At 62.7% G+C, this 15,753-nt stretch overlaps 3 protein-coding genes across 4 annotated transcripts; 2 read left to right on the forward strand and 1 right to left on the reverse strand.

Annotated features, from left to right (window-relative positions):
- The first annotated feature begins 29 nt into the window (after positions 1 to 29).
- Positions 30 to 3,756, forward strand: SLC25A11 (solute carrier family 25 member 11). The gene is made up of 8 exons (XM_039324785.1): positions 30 to 222; positions 319 to 471; positions 561 to 767; positions 859 to 949; positions 1,162 to 1,252; positions 1,571 to 1,670; positions 1,914 to 1,965; positions 3,552 to 3,756. Exons 1-8 carry the CDS (start codon positions 149 to 151, stop codon positions 3,705 to 3,707), a joined length of 924 nt encoding a protein of 307 aa, XP_039180719.1. The 5' UTR covers positions 30 to 148; the 3' UTR covers positions 3,708 to 3,756.
- Positions 3,757 to 4,914: 1,158 nt separating this feature from the next.
- Positions 4,915 to 9,307, reverse strand: CHRNE (cholinergic receptor nicotinic epsilon subunit). Of its 2 annotated transcripts, XM_039324821.1 has the most exons (12): positions 9,182 to 9,307; positions 8,960 to 9,099; positions 8,733 to 8,777; positions 8,405 to 8,508; positions 8,177 to 8,332; positions 7,923 to 8,026; positions 7,564 to 7,764; positions 7,302 to 7,416; positions 7,104 to 7,218; positions 5,919 to 6,123; positions 5,371 to 5,501; positions 4,915 to 5,279 (listed from the first exon to the last, which is right to left on the reverse strand). In XM_039324821.1, exons 1-12 carry the CDS (start codon positions 9,246 to 9,248, stop codon positions 5,133 to 5,135), a joined length of 1,530 nt encoding a protein of 509 aa, XP_039180755.1. In that variant the 5' UTR covers positions 9,249 to 9,307; the 3' UTR covers positions 4,915 to 5,132. The 2 variants fall into 2 exon arrangements, with proteins under 2 accessions (XP_039180755.1, XP_039180756.1); XM_039324822.1 differs by lacking the exon at positions 8,733 to 8,777.
- Positions 9,308 to 10,614: 1,307 nt separating this feature from the next.
- On the forward strand, positions 10,615 to 14,990 carry GP1BA (glycoprotein Ib platelet subunit alpha). The gene is made up of 2 exons (XM_039324878.1): positions 10,615 to 10,873; positions 12,933 to 14,990. The coding sequence occupies exon 2, from the start codon at positions 12,933 to 12,935 to the stop codon at positions 14,988 to 14,990; it is 2,058 nt and encodes a 685-aa protein (XP_039180812.1). The 5' UTR covers positions 10,615 to 10,873.
- Positions 14,991 to 15,753: the final 763 nt, after the last annotated feature.

Consider the following 15,753-nt stretch of genomic DNA (forward strand, 5'->3'; position numbering starts at 1 on the left):
TCTCCCCACGTGACTCCACCGCAGCCGTCGCGGCCCCCCGGACTACGACGCCCATAATCCTCCGTGCTCCTCCGTTCCCCTCCCGACCTCTCCGCTGCGCGCGCACCCCGACCCGAGTCACCTTGATCCCGGCGCCAACGGAGCCGGCATGGCGGCGTCCGGGCCGGGGAAGCCCAAGACCTCCCCTAAGTCGGTCAAGTTCCTCTTCGGCGGCCTGGCCGGGTGAGCGCCGGGAGGGGCGGGGCAGCGGCGGCCACGGGAGGAGCCCCTCCCCCCGCCCGGTGCGACCCCCACCTCTCCCTCCCTCCCTTCCCGCAGGATGGCGGCCACGGTGTTCGTGCAGCCGCTGGACCTGGTGAAGAACCGGATGCAGTTGAGCGGCGAGGGCGCCAAGACGCGCGAGTACCGGACCAGCCTGCACGCGGTGGGCAGCATCCTCCGCCAGGAGGGGCTGCGCGGCATCTACACCGGGTGGGTAGCGGGCGGGACGGACGGGGGGGACGGGCAGGGGGCGCGGGCGGGGGCTCACGGCTGCTCTGCCCCCCCCCCGCCCCCTGCAGGCTCTCGGCCGGGCTGCTCCGCCAGGCCACCTACACGACCACCCGGCTGGGCATCTACACCGTCCTCTTCGAGCGGCTGACGGGCGCCGACGGGACGCCCCCCAGCTTCCTGCTCAAGGCGCTCATCGGCATGACGGCCGGCGCCACCGGGGCCTTCGTGGGCACCCCCGCCGAGGTGGCCCTCATCCGCATGACCGCCGACGGCAGGTGCGTCCGGGGGCCCGGCTGGGCGGGGGCGCGGGTCGGGGGGGAGCGACGGCGGCGGCAGCTGCTCCGCTCTTTCCCTCCTCCCTTGCAGGCTGCCCCCCGAGCAGCGCCGCGGCTACAGCAACGTCTTCAACGCGCTGCTGCGCATCACCCGCGAGGAAGGCGTCCCCACGCTCTGGAGGGTAGGCGGCCCCGGGATGGCGGGGGGGGGGGCTCGGATCGCCTGGGAGGGGGAGTGAGCCCCGGTGGCCTCTTGGGGTCCCTGCCCGGTTCCTCCCCTCGCTGCCTCCAGCAGCAGCCCCTGCCCACCCCCCTCCCGGACCACCCTTGACCCCCTGCCCCCTCCCTCTGGGAGCCTAGCCCTGCCCTCTCGCCCCCTTCCTCCTCTGCCTAGGGATGTGTGCCCACCATGGCCCGGGCGGTGGTTGTCAACGCAGCCCAGCTAGCCTCCTACTCCCAGTCGAAGCAGTTCCTCCTGGACTCGGGTAGGTGGGTGAAGGCTAAGAACCGGGAGCCTTTGGAGGGTCGGCCCTTTAGAGAGGGGTCCGTGTGCCTCCGCCGTCTTCACCTGGTCGTAAGACTGGAGAGGGGCTGATGGAGTGTGTGCGCGCAGTGGTCCTGCAGTAGCAGCAGCAGCTTTGGGGAAGGCGCTTTGGGGGCTTCACAGTCTCCCCCCCCCTGCTGTGGCTGAGTAGCCCCTCCCTCAGGCGAAGCTCCTGGGCAGAGGCTGGGTCCAGACAGTCGGCGCTGCCTGGGGTGGGTGCAGCAGCAACAGCCCCCCCCTGCCTTTGCCTCACCTCCAGGGTACTTCCAAGACAACATCCTGTGCCACTTCTGTGCCAGCATGATTCGCGGGTTGGTGACGACGGCAGCCTCCATGCCCGTGGACATCGCCAAGACCAGGTGGGGCTCCTGGGGCGCCCAGGGGAGTGTATTGTGAAGTGGGGAGGGGGTGACGACCCCCGGGAAATCTGCTAGAGCAGCGCATGCTGGCAAGGTTGGGAAATTGCGCTAGGTGCCTCTTTGGTCGTCTTTCCTGACTGCGCCTGGGGCAGGGCTGGCTCTGGTTTGGCCACCGGGCACGGGGTCTGCAGCTGGCCCCCACTCCGGCTGAACCCGTCCGTTGCCTCTTCTGCCCTTCTGCAGGATCCAGAACATGCGGATGATTGACGGGAAGCCCGAGTACCGGAACGGACTGGTGAGTGCGGTCAGCCTGTCCCGGGTGGCGCCTGAGCTGGTTTGTGTCTGGGATAGAAGCAGCTGCAAACTGGTCTGTCACAATGGGGCTCTTCAAGAGTCAGGAAACAGCAGCAGCAACAGAGTCCCTGGGCCTCTGAGACTCGCATGATGGAGGGGATCAGGAAGGACACACCTTTGGGGGGCCCCACGAGGGAATTGCTCCCTCCTTCCCCCCCAACACTCCTCAAAAGTTTGGATCCAGTCAGGTCCTCCTGCCCCAGAAATGGTGCCCGCAGAAGCCCCCCCCCCAACCACCCTCAGGTGGGTCTCTGCAAGGCACCTTTCGCGGTGCCCCTCTGGGTCAGCTCTGAGAGGGGCTTCCGGGGGGGGGGAGGCTCCTGGCACCCATCTGCTCTGAACTCAGGACCCCTCACCCTCCATGAGGGAAGGCCCTCTGGCCTCTGATGGTGCTTGCCCACCTCTGAAATCCCCCTCCCCCCCCGCTCCATGGGATGCTTAGGCCGGAGCCTGGCCCAATTCTGTTACTCTGTTCTCTTATTCCGCTGCTCTGATCACGTATCTCCATCCCATCAAGTCCACCAAAAGTCTGGGATGATAGAGGATCTCCTACCACAGGAGACCTCGAAGGTCCGTTTCCGTCGCATTTTTCTATGTTCTAAATCCACTGGAAGAATCTACAATTTGGAAATTCAGTTTCTGTCGAGACAGCCTAAAACTGCTAGGCTGTTCAAGATTATTTTGGAGGTGCTGGCACCAAGCGCAGTCCTCCCCACCCCATACATTGGATTTCCTTTTTTTTTTTCCTTTGAACAAAAAAAAATGGTGTTAGCTTTAGCCTCTTTCTTCTGTAGGATATTGACTATCTCAACCCTTTGCAAATTTGATAAGTGTTGCCTCCGTCTTGTTGTGAATGAAAATATGGAGGAATTAATCCCAGGGCTGACCCTTGGGGGTCCCCCTTTAATTGCCCTCCCGTTAAGGCCGTTGTCCTGGATGTTCGCTGGGGGACATTTGTGGCTGGCTGGTTTGGCCCCAGAGGCCTTGGGGCTGCTCCAGTGCTTCCGCCAGGCCTTTCCCAGGCCGGTCTCCGAGTGAGGGAGCAGGACAGGACCTGCAGGGACTGAATTTAGGCGAGATCCAGATAAGCAGGGGGGGGGGTCAGTGTAGCCAAGGCTCTCGGGAGCGGGTGGCTGCCTTGGGTGAGGGTGACGCAGGCGCTGTGTGTGCCTTACCTGCGTGCATTGCTTTGAGGGGGAGGGGTCTGGTTGTGCAAGCCAGCCAAGGCAGGATGGCGGGTTGTTGGACTTTAGCAGGCCTTGGGGAGAAGCAAAGTCCGGGGGGGGGCACTGCGGGTGTTTGGTGGTGTGCACAAAACTGCTGTGGGTGATCCTGACTGGCTGCTGCACTCTGTCCTCCCCCCCCCAGCTCAGTTGGTGGGCTGCCTCTGCCAAAGATGCCCAGGTGCTGTGTGGGGCAGCTGCGTGGTCCCTGCCCATGTTGGGGGGGGTTTCAAGAGGTTGGCTGCCTCCTTGTTCTGCTCACGCCCTTGGGGGGGCTTCTCTCTCTCTCTCCCACCCCTTTCAGGACGTGCTGGCGAAGGTTGTCCGCTATGAAGGCTTCTTCAGCCTCTGGAAGGGCTTCACGCCCTACTATGCCCGCCTCGGCCCCCACACCGTCCTGACCTTCATCTTCCTGGAGCAGCTGAACAAATTCTACGGGAAGTTTTTCCTCGGGACCTGAGGGGCCCGGCTCCCCCAGGCCAGCACACACACACACACACACACACACACACACACACACACACACACACACACAGCCGAGGGCAGAGGCGAGGCAGGGCCCCCCTTTTCTCCTCCCACCAGTCCTAGAACACGGACTGGCTCCTCCCAGGATGGGGGGGGTGGACGCTATTTATTGAGGAAGGGGGGCGCAGGGGGGCTGCAGAGAAAGCAGCTGCCTCTTTGCTTTGTACTGAGTAAAAGCAATCATGATCCGAACTGACTGCCCCTTTGAGCCCTGCCGTGTGTTGTGTGCGGCCGGAGTGGGGGGGGGCAGGAGGTGGAGGGCGCCGGAATGGGGGGGGGCAGGAGGCAGAGGGCTCACCAAATGTCGTGCAGGCAGGGTCCCGCCTGGGGAGATCCCCCGTGTCCCCTCTGCACGTGGTCAGGGAGGCACAAGAGCACAGGTGGGACACGTCCGGCGCTCAGCCAAGAAGGCAGCACTGCACACCAGCCGAACGGAGCCAGCCTGGTCTCCTTGCTCAGCTCGAAGACCCGTTTGGCAGGGCTGCCTTGTGTCCACACGGTGCTGGGGTGCTGTCCCCTCCCGGCTCCCATCCACACATCCCAGACACAGGCTGCAGAGCCCCACTGTCATCTGGGGGGCGGGGGGTCTTCCACCTCATCACAGAGTTCCCTGTAGCAGCTTGGAAATGCATGGTGGGCTGGCCCTGGACACTCTCTGGCTTGTTCTTTTGACCTCCCTCTGGTCTCTAGGGCTGCTGCCCCAGCAACCCAGGCAGCCAGGTTTGGGGGGGGGGGCACGGGGGCAAAGTTATTATCAAACTGCAACACGGCAAGTGAGCCTCCAGGTTCCAAGCCCGCAAAGAGGAAGTGGGATACGTGCAGAAGTGGAGAGAAGCAAATCTGGGCGTTTGCTCTGCAGAGGAAGATGGAGGCAGCGAAGTCTGGCCCCTGCAGACTTTGGCCCCGTCAGATGTGGCCAGGGCTGCGGGTTGAGTGATAAGGTGGGAGAGACCCAGGCGGGCGTGAAGGCTGCTTCCACAAGGTCCTTTCAAGCGGTGGCCCAGCTCTTCTGGGGGTCCTCCCGGGGGTCACCTGCCTGCCTTCTGGGCCTCTGGCCAGAGAGACTGTCCTTGGCTGCCCCGTGGTCTGGGTTTCCCTGGGGGGGGGGGCTGGTATAGAGAGACCCAACAGAGACTCCGGGAGGGGGAGAAAGGTCGAAGGCTCAAAGCTTTTATTCAGGCGTGTGCAAGCTTCGGGGCCACGTGGAGCCGTTCATGGCTGGGCAGCTTTGCAGGGGGGGCTGCTGCTGGACCCCAGATGCCACTGGGGCTGTGAATCAGGCAGCCCCCCACACTGAAGGGGTGGGCCCTCCTTTCGCATCCAGCCCAGCTGGCCAGAGGCTGGAGAGAAGCCCCTCACCCTAGTGGGCTGGGAAGGGGTCATCGGGCACCGTGTTGAAGTGGCCCATGAAGAAGATGGCCAGGGTGCCGATGGTGAAGAGCGAGATGGCCAGCCAGAAGCAGAGCTTGTCCATCATCTGCCCGATCAGGACCCAGTTCTCGATCTCCTGCGAGGGAGGGGGCCAAAGGTCAGACGGGCAGGGAGGGAGAGTGCGGTGGGGGGGCAGCTTCTCTTTGAGTTGGCCCCAGCCGACTCACCGCCCCGTTGGTGTTCTGATCCCTGGTGCTCTTGCTGATGAAGTTGCAGGCGTCCACACACTCCTTGATCTCCGGGGCCAGGCTGGAGAGGTTCTTGTACAGGATGGCGGTCCTCTGCACGTCCAGCCCGCCTGGGGGGAGGTGGGCAGAGGGGGGAGCGGGTGAGAAGGGAGGAAGCGCAGCAAATCCTCCGTCTCTCTTGCACGCACGCCTGGCTGCAAGGCGCTCCGGTCTCTCTTCTCTGGAGCGCGTTGGGCCGCGAGTGCCAGCCTGGCCCTGGGCTCTGCCCACCTGTTGGCAGTTTGTCTCGGGCTGGCACAGACCTCGAGCGAGGAGCCAAGGCGGCCTCCGAGGGTGGCAGCTTCAGGCAAGGTCAGAGACGTCCGGTCAAGGCCAGGGTTGCCCGTTGCCCCCCTCCCCCCCGCCATGGGTAGGATTTCAAGCGCCTGGCGGGCGCCCTTGGTTGGCAGCCAGGCGGGAAGCGAGACGTCCCGAGGAGCCCTCCTGCTCCCGGCCCGCCCGCCCGCCCGCCTGCCCCGGTCCCGCACCGCTGTCGGGCGCCCTCTGCAGCCCGTGCCGCCGGCCCTGGTACTGGAAGAGGAGCTCGCTGCGCGCCTCCCTCAGGATGCGCTCCTCGGCCTTGACCAAGACGGAGAAGGAGCTGTGCCGGCGCGGGCGGGGGGCGTCCTGGGACTCGTCGTCCGCGGGGCCGATGGTGGAGCCCAGGAAGCGCGGCAGGACCTTGAGGAAGAGCTGGGGGGCAGCGGGAGGGGGCGGTCAGGCCCCTCCTCCCTGCCCGAGCCGGACCCCCCTCCCGCCCCCCCGAGCAAGCAGCCCAAAGCAGCCTGCGACTCCAGCGTGTTCCGGGGCCGGAGTCGGCCTCCGTGCCCGCTGGCTGGCGCCTCCGCGGGCTGCGCGTGGCGACCCGGCGGGCGAACCCGAAGGAGAGGCCGGTGCGACCGAAGCCGCCCCCAAAGTTCTCCCTCTAACGTGCTGGTGACCCCCGGAGGATTTTCCGGGCGTGCCGGGGTGCCCGAAGAAGCTGCGGCGACGGGCTCGCGGACGGAGGGCCTAGGGGGTCCTGCGGGATGGGGAAACGGAGGGAGCGGCTGCCCGACCTTCCGAGAGGGCAAACACAAGGGGTGGAATTCGCCCTCCCGGGTCGAGCGTGTCGCCTCGCTCCTCTCGCCCGCTCCTTTGCCTCGTTCCTCTCGCCCGCTGCCTTCCTTCTTCAGCCCCGGATCTCCTGCTGAGCTAGTTCAGAGGTCTCCAGCCTCTGCTGGCTGGGGAATTCTGGGAGTTGACGTCTACAAGCCTTAAACTGGCCAGGGTTGCCCAGCCCTGATCTACCCTGGGGGCTGCCTGGGTCATCAGCGGGACTCAGCCTTTAGAGGGGCTCCAGGCTCCACTCGGAAGTCCTTCGGCCTTCAGAAGTGAGACAGCTCCAGGGCTCCGAGGACAGTGGTTTTCAACCTTGGAAACTTTAAGATGGGTGGACTTCAACTCCCAGAATTCTGGGAGTTGAAGTCCACCCATCTTAAAGTTTCCAAGGTTGAAAACCACTGTCCTAGAGCGTCCCTCGGCACTGATGACGCGCCAGCTTTAGAGCGGGTGCCCATATCCACCTGGCCGTCACACCCGGCTTCAGACAAACCATCCCGGCCTCGCTTTCTGCCCAAACAGCAGGCCGCCCTCCTCCCTGGCCCTGAGCCTCCCCTCCCCCTCCTCCTCACGTGTTTGAGTCTGGGGGACAGGAGGTGGGTGCTGGGGCTGCGCAGGGAGAAGTTCAGCACCACCACGCAGTTCATGACGATCAGCGTGGTCACCGTCATCACGAAGATCAGGTACCTGCGCCCGGAGGGAGAGAGGCAGCGGGTGGGCTGGGGCCGTTTCCTGGGCCCAGCCCCCCACGTGGGCTGGTATCCACTCACTTGCCAATGAGGGGGACGCCGAGGGACGTGGCGGGCACCTTCTGGGCAATCAGGATGAGGAAGACCGTCTGGGCCAGCAGGACTGAGATGCTGATCGTGCACTTTTGGCCCCCGGCTGCCAGGCAGAAATCTCATTGGTGAGGCTGCCCGGGGCCTCCCGGTGCCCTTCCCTCTCTCCCCAACCCCCAACCCAGCAGCCCCCAACCCTTCCAGTCTGTGTGCCCCCAGCCCCTGTAGCAGCAGCTGCCCCCCCCCCGCTCACCCTGGGCAGGCACGAAGTAGACCAGGACCACCAGGGAGGAGATGAGGACGCAGGGCACGATGATGTTGATGACGTAGAAGAGCGGCTTGCGCTGGATGATGAGGAAGTAGTGGATCTCGGAGAAGCCCGGCGCCTCCAGCCCAGCCACAGGGGCCAGGATGCGGCGGGCTGGGCGGCGCTCGATGGCCCACTCCCCGTTCTCTGAAACAGAGGCCCTCCGGTCGGTCGTTCCAGCTAACAGCTCTGCACTGGGCTCCCCAGGGGCCCCCCTCCTCGAGGCCAGGGGCACCAAGAGCCACTCCTCATGGAGGCTTCGCCCCTCCCCTCCCGGCTCAGTGTGCGGCCCCCTCCCCAGCTACCTGTGAAAGCCGCGTAATCAATGATCACCTCCTTCACCGGCTTCTGGGTTTCTTCATCCAGGCCGTACTGCAGCTCAATCTCTCGGGCGTTGTGGGTTTGGGATCTGGAGGGGCAGAAGACCAGGAGGCCGGGGGGAAGGCCGCCCCTCCTTCAGCACCCCCCCAGCTGCCGCAAGGAGGCCCGGATGACCTCTTGCCCAGAGCCCCGGGGCCGACCTGGGCCAGGTGCCCCCGAAGCAGAGCCCATGACCCACCGGAAAACTAGGGAGCAGTTCTGCCAGTCAAAAGGGAAGAAGGTGACCTCTATGGCGCAGGAGCTGCGGAAGATGGCGGGGGGCAGCCAGTACATATTCCCCAGCGGGAAGATCAGGACGTTGGCGGAATAGGCCACCTCAAATTTGCCGTCAATGCTGGAGGGGAAAGGGGATGTTAGGAGGAGGTGGACACCTCCCTTTGGTAACCCCCCCACCTCCTGCACTCACTTGTTCTCCAGGACGATGTCCGGCAGCCACACCATGTCAGCCGGCACCCGAAGGGCCTTGTCGTATTCCTCCCTGCTGAAGTTCAGCCGATAGTCCACCCATTCCTGCGGCCACGAGGGGAAAGAGGCAGAGGTGACCCTCTCTGGCAGGGCAGACCCCCCCTCTGGAATCCCCCCCAAATGGGGTGGACTGAAATCCAGCCTGAGCTGTTGCTCCAGAGCAGCCTGGAAGGTCAAATGCCAGGGCTGCCCAGGGAGCCTCAAGTGGTGGGTGGCCAGTGGCCGTCCAAAATGGGGCAGATGCAGAGTCCCCTAGCGGGGGTCCTTGCCTGAGTGATCCAGACATTAGTGGTCAGCGTTTCTTCTTTGGCATTCTGGAGGAAGGAAGGAAGGAAGGAAGGAAGGAAGGAAGGAAGGAAGGAAGGAAGGAAGGAAGGAAGGAAGGAAGGAAGGAAGGAAGGAAGGAAGGAAGGAAGCAAGCATTCACCACTCCTCAATTCTCTTGAAGCCCCCTGGTCTCCCCTTCCCTCCAGGGGTGGGGAAAGGCCCCCCCTACCAGGGAGATGAGGTTGGTGAGGGTCAGCCTCAAGAAGACCTGCAGCACTTCGCCCGCCCTCTGTGCCGGCCACCGGGTCTTGTCATAGTTGGCAAAAAGGCGGTTGTACAGCTCAAGCTCCTTGTTGCCCTCTGGGGAGCCTGTGTGGGGAGTGGGGGGCACAGGATGAGGCCCCAGAGAGCAGCCCCGCCACCCCAGGGCCAAGCGATGCCCTCTGCTTACCGAGGGCCGTCCAGCTGAGCAGAAGCCCCAGCCAGAAGCCCCAGGCCAGGCTGCCCACCGCCTCCATGGCCAGACCGAGAGACGCTTTGCAGAGGGGGAGAGTTATTTTGAGATTGCTCCTAGCTGGGGGGAGGGGGCACCGGATATCCTCCCCCTCAAGCATCAGAGGCATTCGCTTCCCAAGCTCTGGAGCACCTGTTGCACATGCTTGGCATCCGTGGCAGAGCAGCTGGGGACGAAGGGCGATGCTCGGCTCTCCCCATACCACGGATCTGGCCTCAAGTCCCTTGGGGTCCTCTGCTGGGAGTGCCCCACAAGCAGTCTCCCTGCCCCAGGCTGGCCTAAGAGGGGACAGTGGGCCACAGCTCCACAGGAGATGGTGGCATGTGGCCCCCCAGCCCCCCCTGCACCCCAATGGCGAGCGCAAGGCCACCCTGGAACTGTTTGACAGGGAGAGCAAAGTGAGGCAGCTGCGATTCTTAACTGCAGAAAAATCCGAGAGAAGACTGGATGATACACCCAAATCTGTCCCAAGCACCAGGGCAACGCATGAGGACTAGAGACTTAGAGGCAGAAGCTCTCCCTCCTCTCCTCCAGCAAAACCCAGAGACATCAGTTAGGACAATCGATGGAGCTGCAACTAGTCAAAAGCTTTGCCACCCAACAATCCATGAAAAAGGGGGGGAGGGTTGTGGCCAGTAGACAGACCTCTGTCCCAGGGCACAAAACCTGCTCAGCATTACACTCATTTATTCTCTGCATTCCCACAATGCAACAGAATAACAGGCCTGGAAGGGACCTTGGAGGTCTTCTAGTCCAGCCCCCCTTGATCAAGCAGGAGAGCCTATACCATTTGAGACAAATGGCTGTCCAATCTCTTCCTAAAAATCTCCAGCGTTGTGGTCCAAGGGGCAGGACTGGGAAGTGGGGGGTCCTTGAGCCGCAGGTTTAGCACAGGGGTAGGCAACCTTGTCTCTTTTAGGACTCGTGGACTTCAAAAGCCAAGGTTGCTTATTCCTGGCCTATGCATACAGATGAAGCCAGCGGTGTCCAGGGGGCCAGGATGGAGCTAGGAGACAGGGTTCCCCTCTTCCAGAGACGGGGAACTACTTCCTCCCCCCTCCTACTCACCAGGCCCACTGAGGCCATCAGGGCTCAACCTGACTCAGAGGGGTCCCTTCTGTGTGTTCAGACAAAATCACCTGCCCTTTGCCTGCAGCCTGTTTGGGGGTGCCCTCATGGCCAGGAAGCCCCAGAGTCTCCCCCACCAGGTATTCCCACCCTGTGCTGGGAGGGGGGGGGGGCTCAGAGCCTGGTTCTGAGCTGGGGGGGCAGAGTTCAAGGGACGGAAGGGCTGCATCTGGGCAGGCAGATAAAGCCCCCTCCTTCCCCCAGAGCAGTGGCCTTATCTGGCTGCTGTGGGGAGGGCAGGATGTGGCATCCGCACAACCATTGGGACTGAGCAGGGAGAGGCTGCAGGAGGACTGGCCTCCTTGCCCAAAGCCTCTGCCAGCCCGGCTGCCCCACCCAGGACCCCCCAAACGGGCGAGGCTCGTACGTGGGCACCGCCAGCATCACAGCACAGCCGAACTGCCGCCTGGAGCCTCAGTGCCCGTAAGTCAGCCCCTCGCGGCCAGGTCGGATCTGGTGCGAAGGGAAGAGGTGGAAGGCAGAGAACACCTGCCCTGCAAGGTAGGCTGCCTAGAACAGCGGCAGGCAGGGAAGCTGGAGGGAGGTCGGACCAGAAACCCAGGGAAAGGGTCCCGCTGCCCCAGGCCGGGGCTCAGCAGGACGGAAAGGGGGGGGGGAGTTTTGCCGCTTTATGCAACGGGAGGTTCTGGTGCTGAGCCTGAACCTGCCCAGGGGGGGGGGTCTTTTTTCCCCGCTTAGGGATTCCTGGGGGGGGGAGCAGGAGGGTGGCAGCTCCTTTCTCTCCTCCAGCTGGCCGAGATCTTCCAGCGGTGAAATGGCAAGGTCAAAGGGCAGGACGGAGCTCCGGCCACACTCACTTAAACCGAGGGAGGCTCCCGAGGAGGGCTCAGCCTCGGCTCCCCAGCCTCCCTGCCCAGCATCTCCGTCTCCCCAGGGCACAGGAGCCCCTGCCTGCCGGCCTCGGCTCTTGTCTTTCCTGGGCCCAGCCACATTTTTCTTAAATAAGTAGTTTAAAATTCCACTTTGCTGACAGGGAAAGATACAATCGATATTGTTTGGCCAATGATGTATTTACTTAACGCTATTCCTCTGAAACATTACACCACACCTAACTTGTTCAACCAGGTTGCTAATCTATTAAGATTTTTTTTTTTTTTTTAGGGCGAGGACAAGCCCCCCCTTGCTGGATTTTCTTTAAGTTAGGATTCCAGCTCCTTCAGGCGGCTCAGATGCCGGTTCCTCCTCCGGTTTCATTTTGCAACACGACTCCCTTGGGCTCCAGGGGGCTGGCCACGCAGAGCCAGCTCCATCCTGTCTGGGTCCCTCAGAGAGCAGCAGCTGGATGCCAGGCTCTGGGTTCAAACTGTCCCCAGAAACCAGAGCTTTGCACCACCTCAGGAGCTTTGCACATCCTGGTGCTCAGCGCTTGCGGGAAGGGATGTCACACAATTGATCAGAATGTTTCTCGACCTTGGCAGCTTGAAGGTGTCTGGATTTCAATTCCCAGAATTCCCCAGCCAGCACAGCACAAGTGTGATGTGTATAACGTGAGAGAGGTATTGAATGCAGGTGTTCAAAACTATGGGCCTGATTAGGATTATTTAGCAACTGTTTTGATACCTCAGCCCCATTTTCAGCCATCGTTTTGCTGCGTTTCCTGGGTTAAGAGTCGCAAGACACATTTGGAAGGTGTGGAGAGTGACAGTGTTGTCAATTAATCCACAGCTGGGCTGTCAGATTGGCCTGGTGCCACAAACAGAATCTGTTTTAGTTACATCCAAATCACCCTGCAATTTTTATTCAGCTTAATGAAGGTAGATCCTGCAGAAAGTCCATCTCTACGGTCATTAGATGTAAACTAGCATAATCTATCAATTGCGGTTGAGATGTTCAGCATGGACAGTAGCAAGAAGGCTGGGGTCCCCCTCAGAGGATCAGCAAGAAAGAGGGGGCCTCCGTGAGGGACAAGGGAAGGAGGGGCTGCCCCAAACGCGCAGAGATGCCCCCCACCATGGCAGGAAATGGTCTCAGTCCAGAATGATGATAAAGGCAACGGTGGGCTTCCTGGACAGTCCCCCCCACCTGTAAGAGCAACTGTAGGGTCAGCCCCCCCCCAAGCCCTTTGCAGCAAGGCTCAGAAGGCAGTCCCAGGGCTCAGCAACTTCCTGGGAGTTGCCCCCATTTCCTGAAAGACCTGCAAAGCAGGGCCCCCAACTTTCCTGGCACTGGGGACCAAGTTTCGTGGCAGATCATTTTTCCACAGACGGGGGGGGGGGGGGGAAGAATGGTTTTGTGTACAACCTAGATCCCACACATGCACAGATGAAGCTTTGCTAACGGACCACCGACCGGTCCTGGTCCGCATCCCAGGGGTTGGGGCCTCTCCAAGGTGGGGGCCGGCCTTGGGGAGTCATTCTGCCCGCCCCTTCTCAGCAGGCGGCCCCAGACGGCCCCTTTGGCCAGGCTGAGGGCAGAGGGATGCAGGGGAAACCTCTGTGTCAATCACCTCAGCAGCGTCAGAACAATTCCCAGCTGGGCTCCCAAGAAGCCATGGCTTGAATGCTTATCCTGGACTCTCTGTGTGGCCTCCTTCCCACAGATGCTGCAGGGCCTGCTGGCCCCCCTCCTCCTGGCTGCCTCGGTTGCTGCGGTGGCAGCCATGCCTCCCCCCGAGCAGTGCACGTCCGAGATGAACAAGGCCAAGGACCTGCTGGAGGTGAGTTGTGTGGACAAGGGGCTGACCAGCGTCCCCTCCGGGCTGCCCAAGGACACGGGCATCCTGCTCCTGGCCGACAACCAGCTGGCCCAGGTTGCCCTGGCCTCCTTCCAGCACCTGCCGGAGCTGAGCAAGCTGGACCTGTCCAACAACAGCCTGGAAGTCCTGGAGACCGGCGCCCCCTTGCCCAAACTTGAAGAGCTGCTCCTGTCCCACAACGGCCTGGAGAGGCTGCCTGCTTTCTCAGGGCTGCCCGCCCTGAAGCGTCTGAACCTGGGGCACAACCGTCTCTCCTGGCTGCCTGAGGGGGGCTTCCGTGACCTGGACAAGCTGGAACGGCTGCACCTGCAGGCCAACCAGCTGCAGACCCTGCCCGGAGGAGCCTTCGAAGGCCTGGAGGAGCTGATGGAGCTGGACCTGTCGGACAACCGTCTGGAGGTGCTGCCTGCGGAGCTGCTGGCCGAGCTGTCCAACCTGGAGCTGCTGTATCTGGAGAGGAACCGGCTGCAACGCCTGCCGGACGGCTTCTTCTCTGAGGAGGCCGTGTATGTCTACATCTACCTGGTGGGGAACCCCTGGCTGTGCGACTGCCGGCTGCTGTACCTGCAGGGCTGGATCACGAACAACTCGGGCGTCATCTACACTCGCACGAAGGTGCGGATGCAGAGCGACCTAGAAAAGGAGGTCACAGAGAGCAGGGTCACGGACGTCCTTTGCCAGGCGCCCCCCGAGCGGAAGGGCCTCCCCGTGGTGAATTTCACAAGCGACGCCTGCAAGACACTCAGAGATGATGACGACCATGAGGGGAAAGAAGACGAAGGAGGCCCTGCAGATGACAGCTGGGCATCCTCTCCGGCCCCCTCCCCTTTGACCTCCACAGCCGCTGCCCCCTCGGCTTCAGGGCCCCTTGCAGCCTCCTCGCACAGCTCAAGCACAGCCATCAGCCCCACCGGTGCCGCCCTCACAACCACAAGCACTTCAGCGGTTAGACCCACAACTACACACTCCTCTACAGCCACCAGTCCTGCTCCCCTCACCACTTTTAATGGTCTCACCACAACCGCAGCCAGGGTCCCTTTCGGCCCCTCCCCCACTGGCGCCACTGTGGGGAGGTCGCCTGCAATGTCCGATGTCCCCATGAAACTGCCAGGCCCCTCAACTGCCCACGTCCCACCCTCCACCCCCCAGCCCCTCCCACCCCCCACAACCCAGCCCCATGTCCCCACCACGACTTCTTCCACCCCTTTTGCTTACAGCCCCACTGCCTTGATGCTCCCCACCCCTCTCCCTCCAAGCCCAGCTCCTCCAACGGCAGCCGCAGCCGGGCCTCCTCCAAGCACTGCAGCCCTGGTCCCCCCCACCCCCGCCCGAAGCTCACCCAGGATTTCTGCTCCCGTTTCCACCCACGGCTTTTCTCCCCCACCTCCCCCCAAGCCCTCCGCCCACTGTCTCTGCCCTGCCCTGCCCGTCAGGGTGCTCGGCGTGGCTGCTCGTAAGGGCTCCCCCGCAGATTGGCTGGCTGGCTACTGCTGCCTCCTGCGCCTGGTGCTCTACCTCGCCTGCCTGGCGTTGGTGGCCGTGCCAACCCTGGCTGTGCTCTGCTGTCTGGGCTGGCTCTACCTGGGCTGGTACCGCCTGGCTCTGCGAGGGGCTCCAGGGTCCCGTCTGGCCAGGTCCCGGCAGCGGCAGAAGGCCTCCCCCAAAGAGCGGCGGCTGAAGTTTGCCGAAGCCCCCTATCCCACAAGCGGGCCCCGGATCTACCGGGTCTGCAAGAAGTTCCAGGTGGGCCCTTCCCGTCACGTCACCTGGCTGCTGGTCAGCCTGCCTGGCTCTGCCGGAAAACGGGCACAGAGGCAAGCCAGGCTGTCCTCCTATAGCTTGGACACAGGGAAGGACACTCTGGGGGCCGTGAGGGTGAAATACACCGCGGCCTCGTTGTAAGGGCTAAGCAGGCCAGATCAAAAGGCCCCAATGCCCCCTTAGAGGAGGGAGCTTGCTTGAAGTACAGTGGGGGGGGAACCGCCTGCAGGTCTTCGGCTCCCCCTTCTTGCCCATTGGCCAGGCTGCGTGCAATCCGTGAGAATTCAGTCCAAGCAGGGTAGGGGGGGGGGTGGGGGGTGGCTGAACATGCACGTGTGAGAGGCACCCAGTTCCCCTTCCCAACAGCTGAGCCCAGTCAGCGTCCTGAATGGCAGTTCTGGCAGTTCTTGATCCCAAAAATCTTGCATGCCTCCCCCGTTGTTATTGTATTTTGTGCCATCTTGGTTCGGACAACAGCAGCGAAGAGGTTGTGGCCTGTGTGCACACAAGGGGGAGGTGAGGGAACTTGGGGGGGGGGCTCTGCCAGTCTCTCCTTAGGAGCCCTTCGGTCGCTGCAGCAGGCCAAGGGCTGCTGAAATATTGGCAAGGGTCCCTTCTTCCAGCCTCTCCCTGAAGGTCTGGTCAGAGTGCAGTTGGGGGGGGGCGGTCCCTGCCCAACTCTGGCAAAGTTGCCATGGTCCTGGGATGCAGTGATTGGGGAAGGACCCCCTCCCCCAGCTGGGGCTATGCCCTCCCCAGACCTCCCCCAGCGGATGGCTCAGATGCATGCAAAACCTTCACTGCCCCACCACCCACAGCCAGGGACCTGGTAAGGTGGGGCTGACCTACATCCCAGAGGAAAACGGGACTAGACCCTGGTTTGCGTGGAGTGGCGGCAAGGTTG

Source organism: Crotalus tigris, unplaced genomic scaffold, assembly GCF_016545835.1.
Source record: "Crotalus tigris isolate CLP2741 ecotype Arizona unplaced genomic scaffold, ASM1654583v1 scf7180000024309.744930, whole genome shotgun sequence".
Taxonomy (NCBI): domain Eukaryota; kingdom Metazoa; phylum Chordata; class Lepidosauria; order Squamata; family Viperidae; genus Crotalus; species Crotalus tigris.